This window comes from Dicentrarchus labrax, unplaced genomic scaffold (assembly GCF_905237075.1).
Source record: "Dicentrarchus labrax unplaced genomic scaffold, dlabrax2021, whole genome shotgun sequence".
NCBI lineage: Eukaryota > Metazoa > Chordata > Actinopteri > Moronidae > Dicentrarchus > Dicentrarchus labrax.
In genome coordinates this window covers 72,501-85,000 of record NW_026136763.1, presented here as the reverse complement: position 1 = coordinate 85,000, position 12,500 = coordinate 72,501, and the positions used below count along the sequence as shown (strand labels likewise).

The window sequence follows — 12,500 nt, the reverse complement described above, 5'->3', positions numbered from 1 at the left end:
AAGGGTCAGGATCTGGACCAGGGTCAGAGTCCTGGTCTGAGCTGGGATCAAGGTTGGTGTCAGGGTTCAGGTCCAACCTAAAATGTTTGTTGTAGTTTGAACAGATAAACTTAAATTTAACATTTAACCTTCACTAAATAAACAACCACCACAGGAAGGAATCCCCCAAGTAACTGTGTTGGGTCCTTTTCAGTTTGTACATTAAAATTAGTTTTCCTGCTTTTTTAAGTTTAAGTTTAATTGTTCCTGACACATTTATTAAACAGTGGAAAAATCTGCGTTATTTAATAAAGGTATTCAATAAAATAAAGTTATTTAATAAAGTAAAGTTATTTAATTAGTTAGACAACCACCCACCTAGAGCTGAAGGATCTGTCCTAGGTTTCTGCCTTTTAACAGGCAGTGTTTCCTTGCCCTTGTCGCCAAGTGCTTGCTCATGGTGGTACTGTTGGGTCTCTGTAATTAATGTTAAAGAGTTCGGTCTAGACCTGCTCTATTTGAAAAGTGTCCTGAGATAACTTCTGTTATGAATTGGTGCTATACAAATAAAATTGAAATTGAAATGTATTTGTCTTTGAACAGCAGAATAAATGACTGTACTGTAGATTGTATGAATCAGCTTCCAACACACAGAGCAGAACTTAAAATTAGCAGGTTCTTCAGGGAAGTCTGGTGACTCTACCTGCAGCTTCTCTTGGCCTCCAGCTTGACCTCTGACCCCGGCTGCAGCCTCTCTGTGTGGGGACTGACTCCGCCCTCGACCTCTGACCTTGGTCGCAGCCTCTCTGTGTGGGGACTGACTCCGCCCTCGACCGCTGACCCCAGTCGTAGCCTCTTTGTGTGGGGACTGACTCCGCCCTCTACTCCAGGCTCCTCCCCTCCCATCTCCCTCCTCACGTCCTCCATCCCCATTGGCTGAGAAAGTCCGAGGAGGGTTTGATTGACAGCTTCTTTATCCAATCCTTGAGCAAAGAGAGCTGACCCCGCCCACCTGAGCAGCTCCTCATACCTGGAGGAGGAGGAGGAAGAGGAGAGGAAGAGGAAGAGGAAGGATATTTGGAATTTGTTTGTCAGATCCCTCAATAAGCTCATAGATCAGAGGACAGTCAGTTTCCCATCATGCACTGATGAGGTCAACTTTAGCATTTGACACTGTGTAAACAGGATGTGATGTCACTTACCTGCACTGTGAGATGGTGGGTAGAAACAAACCTTCGTGTTCTGTAACAGAAACCGAGATCAGCTGCAGAGAACGGCTCTGATTGGACCAGTCTGATGGTAAATGGTAATGGTAAATGGACCTGTATTTATATAGCGCCTTTCTAGTCTTCCGACCACTCAAAGAGCTTTTACACTATGCGCCACATTCACCCTTTCACACACATTCACTCAGTGATGGCAAAGTCCATCGAACAGAAACTAACATTCATACAGATTCATACACCGATGCACGGCATCAGGAGCAATTTTGGGGTTCAGTGTCTTGCTCAAGACTGCCTCTGAGCCACAGCCATCTGATGATGTCACAGTGTGGGTGTAAACTCACGCTCCCATTGGTCAGAGACGCTGTGGTCCGGTCTGGCTCTGGACAGGATGCCTTTACCGAAATAACCCTGAAACACACACAGCAAGCTGAATATCAAAGCTGAACTACTATACTGTATATACTGTCTAGTATATATAGTATATACAGTATATATATATACAAATACTGTATATACACTATATATACATACTATATATACACTGTAATATAAAATATATACACTGTAATATAATATATACTATATAAATTACTATATATACTATAATAATATAATATATATACTATATACTGTATATACTATAATAATATAATATATCCTATATACTATATATACTATAATAATAAAATATAATATATATATATATATATACACACTATATACTATATATACACACTATATACTATATATACACTATAACTTCATTATACATTTCCTCCGAGATGCACTGCAGATTGTCACAGGAAGTAATTCCAGCCTGTGGGCATCAAACTCTTCACCTCCCCCATAGAATGTCAGACACTCTGAGCCATCAGTCATTAAACTGGCCCCTAATTAATGTGTGATACAGGGCAGAGGTCAGAGCTGTAGATGGTCAGAGGTTCTTACTGTTTATTTGATTCAAATAAAAGGAACAGTAATGATATTATTAATATTTCATAGTCAGAGCTGTAGATACAAGGCAGAGGTCAGAGCTGTAGATACAGGGCAGAGGTCAGAGCTGTAAATGGTCAGAGGTTCGTACTGTTTATTTGATTCAAATAATAGGAACAGTAATATTATTAATATTTCATAGTCAGAGCTGTAGATACATGGCAGAGGTCAGAGCTGTAGATACAGGGCAGAGGTCAGAACTGTAGATGGTCAGAGGTTCGTACTGTTTATTTGATTCAAATAAAAGGAACAGTAATGATATTATTAATATTTCATAGTCAGAGCTGTAGATACAAGGCAGAGGTCAGAGCTGTAGATACAGGGCAGAGGTCAGAGCTGTAAATGGTCAGAGGTTCGTACTGTTTATTTGATTCAAATAATAGGAACAGTAATATTATTAATATTTCATAGTCAGAGCTGTAGATACATGGCAGAGGTCAGAGCTGTAGATACAGGGCAGAGGTCAGAACTGTAGATGGTCAGAGGTTCGTACTGTTTATTTGATTCAAATAAAAGGAACAGTAATGATATTATTAATATTTCATAGTCAGAGCTGTAGATACAAGGCAGAGGTCAGAGCTGTAGATACAGGGCAGAGGTCAGAGCTGTAGATGGTCAGAGGTTCGTATTCTTTATTTGATTCAAATAATAGGAATAGTAATGATAGTATTAATATTTCATAGTCCAAGCTTTAGATACAGGGCAGAGGTCTATACTGTCTATTTGACTATACTATTATTGCCGTGCTGTTTGATGAGAGTCTCCTTCAACCCGTCTACAGGCCAATATTCAGTCATACTCATAGCGCCCCCTACTGGAAACAGGAAGTAAGCCTTGTGAGGCGATCGTCATCTGATTTACAAGAAATGTTCACGGTGTGGTCGACGAACGGTTCCGCGACAGTTGATCCTCTAGTCTACAGCGTGATCATCATCAGTCACTACTATTAGTGTAGTTGTTGCTGGGCTCTCTCTGTCTCTCTTTTTCTCTGTGTCTCTGTGTCTCTGTCTCTCTCTTTTTCTCTGTGTCTCTGTGTCTCTGTCTCTCTCTTTTTCTCTGTGTCTCTCTCTTTTTCTCTGTGTCTCTGTCTCTCTCTGTGTCTCTGTCTCTCTCTGTGTCTCTCTGTGTCTCTCTCTCTCTCTCTCTCTCTCTCTCTCTCTCTCTCTCTCTCTCTGTATGATGTAACACTGTACATATTGCCAAAGCAAGGGTTTGGAATTAAAAATAATAATAATAACAATAAAGGAAAACAATATTTACAATAAATGAAATAATCTATACTGTTGGTAATACTGTAACTATGATTGACTCAACCACAATCACAGTCACAATCAATCTCAGTCAATAAGTAATTAATTACAATGAATCAATCAATCAGTTTGTGTCAACTAAAAATGTCATTAAAACAGTAGTAAAGTAACTACAGTTAAAACAAGTAGTCTGTTGTCAATATAACAGTAATAACAAATTATTAAATATAATATATAATATATATATAATATTAAAATATATTAAAATTAAAGTAAAATAGATAAAACTGTAAACGTGTGTGTGTGTGTGTGTGTGTGTGTGTGTGTGTGTGTGTGTGTATATATTAGAGGTGTGAATTGTTACTGATCTCCCGATTCGATAACGATTATCATGTCAGTGATCGTGATGCATTGTGATGCATCACGATTATTCATTATTCATTATTCATTATTCAGTATTCAGTGTCTCAGCACTTTTCTCACCTATGATTGTGACCATGTCCAATGCTGCTGGAGTATTAGCTCCTGTGCTATTGTGTGATGGTTTTTTGCACCTTGCGATGTGGCGGTGTTTGTACGAGAACTCGATGGGAATGTGGAAGACAACCCTAGAAGCCGACTCAAAGCCAATTGCCCAAGTCAACATCAAATGCGGCATATACCAAGGAGATGCGCTATCACGACTACTGTTCTGCATAGGCCTGAACCCCCTCAGTCAGATCATCACAAAGAGTGGTTACGGGTACCAATTCCTAAGTGGAGCAACAATTAGCCACCTGCTCTACATGGATGACATTAAACTGTACGCCAGGAATGAGCGAGAAATCGACAGCAACGACATAGGGATGTCATTCGGATTGGACAAGTGCGGCCGGATGGTCTCAAAGAGAGGCAAGATGATCAGAACTGAAGGGGTTGACCTGCCAAAGGGCAACATAGGTGATATCCAAGACAGCCACAAGTACCTTGGTATCCCACAGGCTAATGGAAACCATGAGGAAGCCGCAAGGAAGTCAACCACAACCAAATACCTCCAGAGAGTAAGGCAGGTCCTGAAAAGTCAGCTGAATGGCAGGAACAAGATCCAAGCCATCAACATGTACACACTACCAGTCATCAGATACCCTGCTGGGATCATAAGCTGGCCAAAGGAGGAGATAGAAGCCACAGATATCAAGACAAGAAAGCTCCTCACCATGCACAGAGGGTTTCACCCCAAATCCAGCACCCTGAGACTGTACGCTAAGCGGAAAGAGGGAGGCCGAGGACTAGTGAGCATCAAGGCCGCTATCCAGGATGAAACATCAAAAATCCAAGAGTACATCAGTAAAATGGCCACAAAGGATGAACTGCTAAGTGAATGTCTCAGGCAACAGAAACCCGATAAGAGTGCAGAGGAAGAGGAGCAGACAACCTGGAGGGACAAGCCCCTACATGGCACGTACCACCGCCAAACTGAAGAAGTGGCTGATATCGAGAAGACCTACCAATGGCTGGAAAAGGCTGGACTCAGAGACAGCACAGAGGCACTGATCATGGCAGCACAAGAACAGGCCCTAGGTACAAGAGCCATAGAGGCCAAGATCTACAAGAGTAGATCTGACCCAAGGTGCAGACTATGCAAAGATGCCCCTGAGACAGTCCAGCACATAGTAGCAGGGTGTAAGATGCTAGCCGGGTCAGCGTACATGGAGAGACACAACCAAGTGGCTGGAATAGTGTACAGGAACATCTGTACCCAGTATGGAATAGAAGTACCAAAATCCCAATGGGCCACACCACAGAAGGTGGCTGAGAACAACAGGGCCAAGGTGCTGAGGGACTTCAGCTTCCAGACTGACAAACAGGTCCTAGCCAACCAACCGGACATAGTGGTGGTAGACAAGGAGCAGAAGAAGGCGGTGCTGATAGATGTGGCCATACAGACGCCAACATCAGAAAGAAGGAACACGAAAAGGTTGAAAAGTACCAAGGGTTGAAAGAACAGCTGGAGCAGATGTGGAAGGTCAAGGTGAGCGTGATCCCCGTGGTAGTAGGAGCACTCGGGGCAGTGACCCCCCAACTCGGGGAGTGGCTGTGTGTGTGTGTGTGTGTGTGTGTGTGTGTGTGTGTGTGTGTGTGTCCCTCAGGTTGTGGCATGTTAATACATACTGGGCAGCAAGGTGTGCCCGCTCTCCTTCTCCAGGAGTATTTTTAATTTGGAGAGGTCGTTCAGCTCTTTGAAATCTGGAACCAAAGAGCTGAACTTGTTCAAATACATTTTTCTAGAATCATTTAATGTTGTACATTGTAGGAGAAAGTGCATCTCCGTCTCAACCTCACCTGTCGAACAGTGACTTTTTTTTTTCTTTTGGTTGCCATGATTTTTTGTGTCTTCCTGTTTGGATTGGCAGTTTGTGGTCACTGAGCCTGTACTTGGTTAGGATCTGTCTCTGCTTTCTATCTCTGACAGTAGAGAGATATTCTGCTCATTCATAATCTCTTTTAAGGGCAAGATAACATTCCAATCTACTTTGGCTTTTAGTTGTTTCTTCCCAATGGTCCAGATAGCTTTCTTTACATTGTGCTATCATTTGCTTTACTCTGATTACTGTTTGTAGAGCCGTGTTGTTGTGAGGCTGGTCAGAGTGTGTCTGAGAGGGGGCAGTTAGCCTCAGTACCAACTGATATAGGGCACTCTTTTCTGGGCTCAGCTCTTGGGTTTGGAGGGCTTTGGAGTGGAGGGTGTCTCTGGGGCTGGATTTCAGGTGGTTAAAGAAGTTGAGCGTTCTCTTCTGAATGTTAATTATCAGTGGGTATCTGCCTGATTCTGCTCTACATGCATTTGTTGGTGTGTTTCTGTGTACGTGTAAAATGTATCTGCAGAATTCTGCATGTAGAGATTCTGTTGGATGTTTGTCCCAACGGGTAAAGCTCTGATGGACCCCATACTTCACTACTGTACAGCGCAATGGGCTGGATGACACTATCAAATATTTTAAGCCAGATTTTTATTGGAATATGGAAATTATAAAATGTTCTCTTAATTGCATATAGAGCTCTTTGAGCTTTTTCTTTTAGTGCATTCACTGCCATGTTGAAACTCCCTGATGCTGTTATGGTTATACCAAGGTAGGTATAACTCATGCTGTGTTCAATGACATGATTATTGATGGTAAATTGGTGTTTGTTCTCATGACACCTGGGGCGTTTTTGAAAGATCATGACATTGGTTTTCTTCATGTTTACTGCCAGGGCCCAGTTCTGACAGTACTTTTCTACTACGTCCAGCTGTAGCTGTAGTCCTTGTTCAGTAGGAGACAGTAGAACAAGGTCATCAGCATAAAACAGAGACTTTACCTCTCTATCTAGGAGGGAGAGGCCCGGAGCAGCACATTTATCTAACTCAACAGCCAGTTCATTTATATACACATTAAATAAAGTCGGACTTAGATTGCAACCCTGTGGAACGCCTCTTCTCTGAGGGAAGAAATCATTTAGTTTGTTTCCAATTTTAACAGCACACATGTTTTCCAAATACATTGATTTAACCAGATCATACATTTTGCCACCTATACCACAGTTTAAAAGTCTGTAATAGAGCCCTTCATGCCAAATAGAGTCCAAAGCTTTCTTGAAATCAATAAAGCAGGTGAATATTTTTCCATTCTTAGTTTGTTGTACCTGTTTGTTGATTAAAGTGTGAAGGGTATATACACTGTCGGTGGTGCGGTGTTTTGGGAGGAAGCCAATCTGACTTTTACTTAAGATTGACTGATCCTCAAGGAAATCTAGTATTCTTGTATTAAGAATACTACAGAATAGTTTACCTAGACAGCTGCTGACACAGATGCCACGGTAGTTATTAGGGTCTGATTTGTCCCCACTCTTATGAATGGGGGAAATGAGCCCTTTGCACCAGATGTTGGGAAAACCTCCTGCCTGTAGTATAACATTGAACAAATGTAACACTGCACCCTGGGTCCATCAAGGTCTCTCTCTCTATCTCTCTTTCTCTATCTCTCTCTATCTCTTAAAAGGCAGTTTTGCCTTGCCGCTGTCTCCAAGGTCTTGCTTTTGGTGGGAACTCTTGGGTCAATTATTATTATTATTAGTGATAATAGTGATGATGGTAATAAAAATAATAATAATAAAATAAAAATTATTATTATTATTATTATTAGTGATAATAGTGATGATGGTAATAATAATAATAATAATAATATTATTATTATTATTATTATTATTATTGATAATAGTGATGATGGTAATAATAATAATAATAATAAGATTATTATTATTATTATTATTATTATTATTAGTGATAATAGTGATGATGGTAGTAATAATAATAATAATAATAATAATAATAATAGATTATTATTATTGTTAGTGATAATAGTGATGATGGTAATAATAATAATAATAATAATAAGATTATTTTATTATTATTATTATTATTATTAGGATAATAGTGATGATGGTAATAATAATAATAATAATAATAATAATAATAAGATTATGATGGTAATAATAATAATAATAATAATAATAATAATAAAGATTATTATTATTATTAGTGATAATAGTGATGATGGTAGTAATAATAATAATAATAATAATAATAATAAGATTATGATGGTAATAATAATAATAATAATAATAATAATAATAAGATTATTATTATTATTAGTGATAATAGTGATGATGGTAATAATAATAATAATAATAATAATAATAATAAGATTATGATGGTAGTAATAATAATAATAATAATAATAATAATAATAATAATAAGATTATTATTATTGTTAGTGATAATAGTGATGATGGTAGTAATAATAATAATAATAATAATAATAATAATAAGATTATTATTATTGTTAGTGATAATAGTGATGATGGTAGTAATAATAATAATAATAATAATAATAATAATAATAATAATAAGATTATTATTATTGTTAGTGATAATAGTGATGATGGTAATAATAATAATAATAATAATAATAATAATAATAATAATAAGATTATTATTATTATTAGTGATAATAGTGATGATGGTAATAATAATAATAATAATAATAATAATAATAATAATGCATTGATGAGGTTTTATTTTTGTTTTATTTCTTCATGTTTCCTGTCTACGCATGCGCAGAAGTGCGCAGAAATGAGAACCAGGACTACCTGAGACCTGGTTCCAGAGAAGGAGGACTGGGTCAGACCTGGTTGTGGATCTTCTGGATGTGGTCCGGATGACAGACTAGCACGTGCTGGTTGAGGAGCTGAGCCCTGAAGGGGGTCCAGTCCTCCGGAATGCGGCTCACCGGCAGCGGAGCCTCGTACTCCTCCTGAACCCGGGTCCGTCTGCGGGGAGCCCGGAACTCCGCTTGCATGCTGCTAGGACCGGGTCAGACCGGGTCAGGGACCGGGACCGGGTCCGGACTGAGACAGGATGCTAACTGTTAGACTGTCGGCTCGCTGACGGTTTCTGGTCGGACCTGTTTCACTGTCGGACGCTGCGGTGTCACCGAATCTGAGTCCGACTGGAACTCCTCTTCTTCTTCCGCTTTTAATGGCGGTTGTAAACCATCCTGGAGGTGCGTTACCGCCCCCTGCTGGAGCAACTGCACCTGGAGGAACTGCACCTGGAGGAACTGCACCCTCTTTATTCTCCCAGTGGTTGGAAATGATTCATTTATATTATCTATAATAACACACACACACACACACACACACACACACACACACACACACACACACACACACACACAGACACACACACACACACACACACACACACACACACACACACACACACACACACACACACAGACACACACACACACACACACACACACACACACACACACACACACACACACACACACACACACACACACACACACACAGACACACACACACACACACACACACACACACACACACACACACACACACACACACACACACACACACACACACACACACACACACACACACACACACACACACACACACACTACACACACAACACACACACACAAACAACACACACACACAACACACACACACACACACACACACACACACACATAACACACAGACACACACACACAAACACACAACACACACACATAGACACACACACACACAGACACACAACACACACACACACACACACACACACACACACACACACACACACACACACACACACACACACACACATAATAAAGTATATCTTCTTCTTCTTCTATGTTATTCAACAGTTTCTTTACTCTTTATAATGTGTAATGTCGTGTTTATTCATTATAATTAGTGATGAGAATAAAACAAAGATAAAATATCAGTAATGATACAAAACACAGTTGAAATATGAGAATAAAATATAATAAAACAAAACCAAGATTAACAAGTCAGAGGCCTATTAGCTGTTAGTTATGATGCTAACTTATATTTATGTTTATGTTAATGAGCTAATGCTTCATTTGCATAAATAGATATTTTATTTATCCTGAGGGAAATTCAAGAATCCAGTAGCAGCATACAAACATACATTAGACATACATTAAACATACATTACACATACATTACACATATATTAAACATACATTAGACATACATTAAACATACATTAGACATACATTACACATATATTAAACATACATTACACATACATTAAACATACATTAGACATACATTACACATATATTAAACATACATTAGACATACATTAGACATACATTAAACATACATTAAACATACATTACACATACATTAGACATATATTAAACATACATTAAACATACATTAAACATACATTAGACATACATTAGACATACATTAGACATACATTAAACATACATTACACATACATTAGACATACATTAAACATACATTAAACATACATTAGACATATATTAAACATACATTAGACATACATTAGACATAAATTAAACATATATTAAACATACATTAGACATACATTAGACATAAATTAGACATATATTAAACATACATTAGACATACATTAGACATATATTAAACATACATTAGACATACATTAGACATATATTAAACATACATTAGACATATATTAAACATACATTAGACATACATTAGACATATATTAAACATACATTAGACATACATTAGACATATATTAGACATACATTAAACATACATTAGACATACATTAGACATAAATTAGACATATATTAAACATACATTAGACATACATTAGACATATATTAAACATACATTAGACATACATTAGACATATATTAAACATACATTAGACATATATTCAACATACATTAGACATACATTAGACATAAATTAGACATATATTAAACATACATTAAACATACATTAGACATACATTAGACATATATTAGACATACATTAGACATAAATTAGACATACATTAGACATACATTAAACATACATTAGACATACATTAGACATATATTAGACATACATTAGACATACATTAAAATTAAATGAACCTATAACCTATAGCATATTCGAACATATAATTTGATGCACTCAGGAGGACACATACGTTAGTCTGAAGGATCAGTTTCAGGGCTCTGGTTTAACCTGTCTGTCCTCCTGTCTGTCCTCCTGTCTGTCCACCATGTAGTACTGGTGTCTCTGGAGGTGCTGGTACAGTGTTGTGTATTTGGAGACCCTCCTCATCCTCGGCAGGATGAAGCTGTGAGTGAAGGCGTCTCTGCTCAGAGAGCTCCGCCCCTCCGCTGCCAGGACGCCGTTAATGAACTGAAGACAGAAACTGAAGCAGTTGTGGTCGTCCTCATGGAACCTGAGGGACAGACAGGTGGTCAGACAGACAGACAGACAGACAGGTGGTCAAACAGGTGGTCAGACAGACAGACAGACAGACAGACAGACAAACAGGTGTACCTGTGCCAGGCGGGGTCCCACATGGGACCGTCAGAGAAGCGCTCCAGGTACTGGTCCCACTGAGCCAGCAGGTGGAACATGTCGGGTCGGACAAGAGGGACGTTGATGCAGCGCTCCCACCCGCTCTGATCTCTGCGGACGCCACCACGAGTGTAGTTATACACAACTCCTACACACACACACACACACACACACACACACACACACACACACACACACACCTTGAGCTAAATGCTAACATCAGCATGCTAACACCCACCACCTCTGACCTCTGATCCTACCTGTAGTGTTTGAGATTCCAGTGTGCAGATCTGACATCCCATCAAAGTCTCTGAGGAACCAACAGCACAACATACTGGTTACACCTGTGTGTGGTTACACCTGTGTGTTTTTACACCTGTGTGTGTGTTTACACCTGTGTGTGTTTACCTGTGTGTGTGTGTGTGTGTGTGTGTGTGTGTGTGTGTGTTTACATGTTTGTGTTTACACCTGTGTGTGTGTGTGTGTTTACCTGTTTGTGTTTACACCTGTGTGTGTTTACCTGTGTGTGTTTACACCTGTGTGTGTTTACCTGTGTGTATACACCTGTGTGTGTTTACCTGTATGTGTTTACCTGTGTGTGTGTGTGTTTACCTGTTTGTGTTTACACCTGTGTGTGTTTACCTGTATGTGTTTACCTGTGTGTGTGTGTGTTTACCTGTATGTGTTTACCTGTGTGTGTGTGTGTTTACCTGTTTGTGTTTACACCTGTGTGTGTTTACCTGTGTGTATACACCTGTGTGTGTTTACCTGTATGTGTTTACCTGTGTGTGTGTGTGTTTACCTGTTTGTGTTTACACCTGTGTGTGTTTACCTGTATGTGTTTACCTGTGTGTGTGTGTGTTTACCTGTATGTGTTTACCTGTGTGTGTGTGTGTGTTTACCTGTTTGTGTTTACCGTGTGTGTTTACCTGTGTGTATACACCTGTGTGTGTTTACCTGTATGTGTTTACCTGTGTGTGTGTGTGTGTTTACCTGTTTGTGTTTACACCTGTGTGTGTGTGTGTTTACCTCTGTGTGTGTGTGTGTGTGTGTGTGTGTTTACCTGTTTGTGTTTACACCTGTGTGTGTTTTTGTGTGTGTTTACCTGTGTGTGTTTACC

At 39.1% G+C, this 12,500-nt stretch overlaps 2 protein-coding genes and 1 long non-coding RNA gene across 6 annotated transcripts in view; all 3 read right to left on the bottom strand.

Moving 5' to 3' along the window:
- The window catches only part of tsen2 (TSEN2 tRNA splicing endonuclease subunit), a 13,395-nt gene extending 4,430 nt beyond the window's left edge, over nt 1-8,965 (bottom strand). For 2 of the 3 annotated variants that reach the window (XR_007882818.1, XM_051393803.1), the window contains exons 1-5: nt 8,656-8,965; nt 1,547-1,613; nt 1,182-1,272; nt 683-1,009; nt 1-77 (exon numbers count right to left, since the gene is read on the bottom strand). The exon at nt 1-77 is cut by the window's left edge and continues 44 nt beyond it. Coding sequence is in view for 2 of the 3 variants with exons in the window: in XM_051393803.1 (XP_051249763.1) it covers nt 1-77; nt 683-1,009; nt 1,182-1,272; nt 1,547-1,613; nt 8,656-8,826 (733 nt within the window). In the remaining variant the exon portion in view is untranslated. The remainder of the gene's footprint in view (nt 78-682; nt 1,010-1,181; nt 1,273-1,546; nt 1,614-8,655) is intronic. The other variant, XM_051393804.1, reaches the window with a different exon arrangement.
- A 1,432-nt stretch (nt 8,966-10,397) lies between these two features.
- The window catches only part of LOC127359754 (MKRN2 opposite strand protein-like), a 3,425-nt gene continuing 1,322 nt past the window's right edge, over nt 10,398-12,500 (bottom strand). The window contains exons 2-4 of the mRNA XM_051393868.1: nt 11,641-11,690; nt 11,360-11,528; nt 10,398-11,258 (exon numbers count right to left, since the gene is read on the bottom strand). Of these exons, the coding sequence (XP_051249828.1) occupies nt 11,018-11,258; nt 11,360-11,528; nt 11,641-11,690 (460 nt within the window). The 3' untranslated portion in view covers nt 10,398-11,017. The remainder of the gene's footprint in view (nt 11,259-11,359; nt 11,529-11,640; nt 11,691-12,500) is intronic.
- LOC127359757 (uncharacterized) overlaps nt 11,847-12,500 on the bottom strand; it is an 882-nt gene continuing 228 nt past the window's right edge. The window contains exons 2-6 of one of the 2 annotated variants that reach the window (XR_007882823.1): nt 12,310-12,389; nt 12,149-12,212; nt 12,057-12,090; nt 11,931-11,992; nt 11,847-11,900 (exon numbers count right to left, since the gene is read on the bottom strand). This is a non-coding gene — a long non-coding RNA (uncharacterized LOC127359757). The remainder of the gene's footprint in view (nt 11,901-11,930; nt 11,993-12,056; nt 12,091-12,148; nt 12,213-12,309; nt 12,390-12,500) is intronic. The other variant, XR_007882822.1, reaches the window with a different exon arrangement.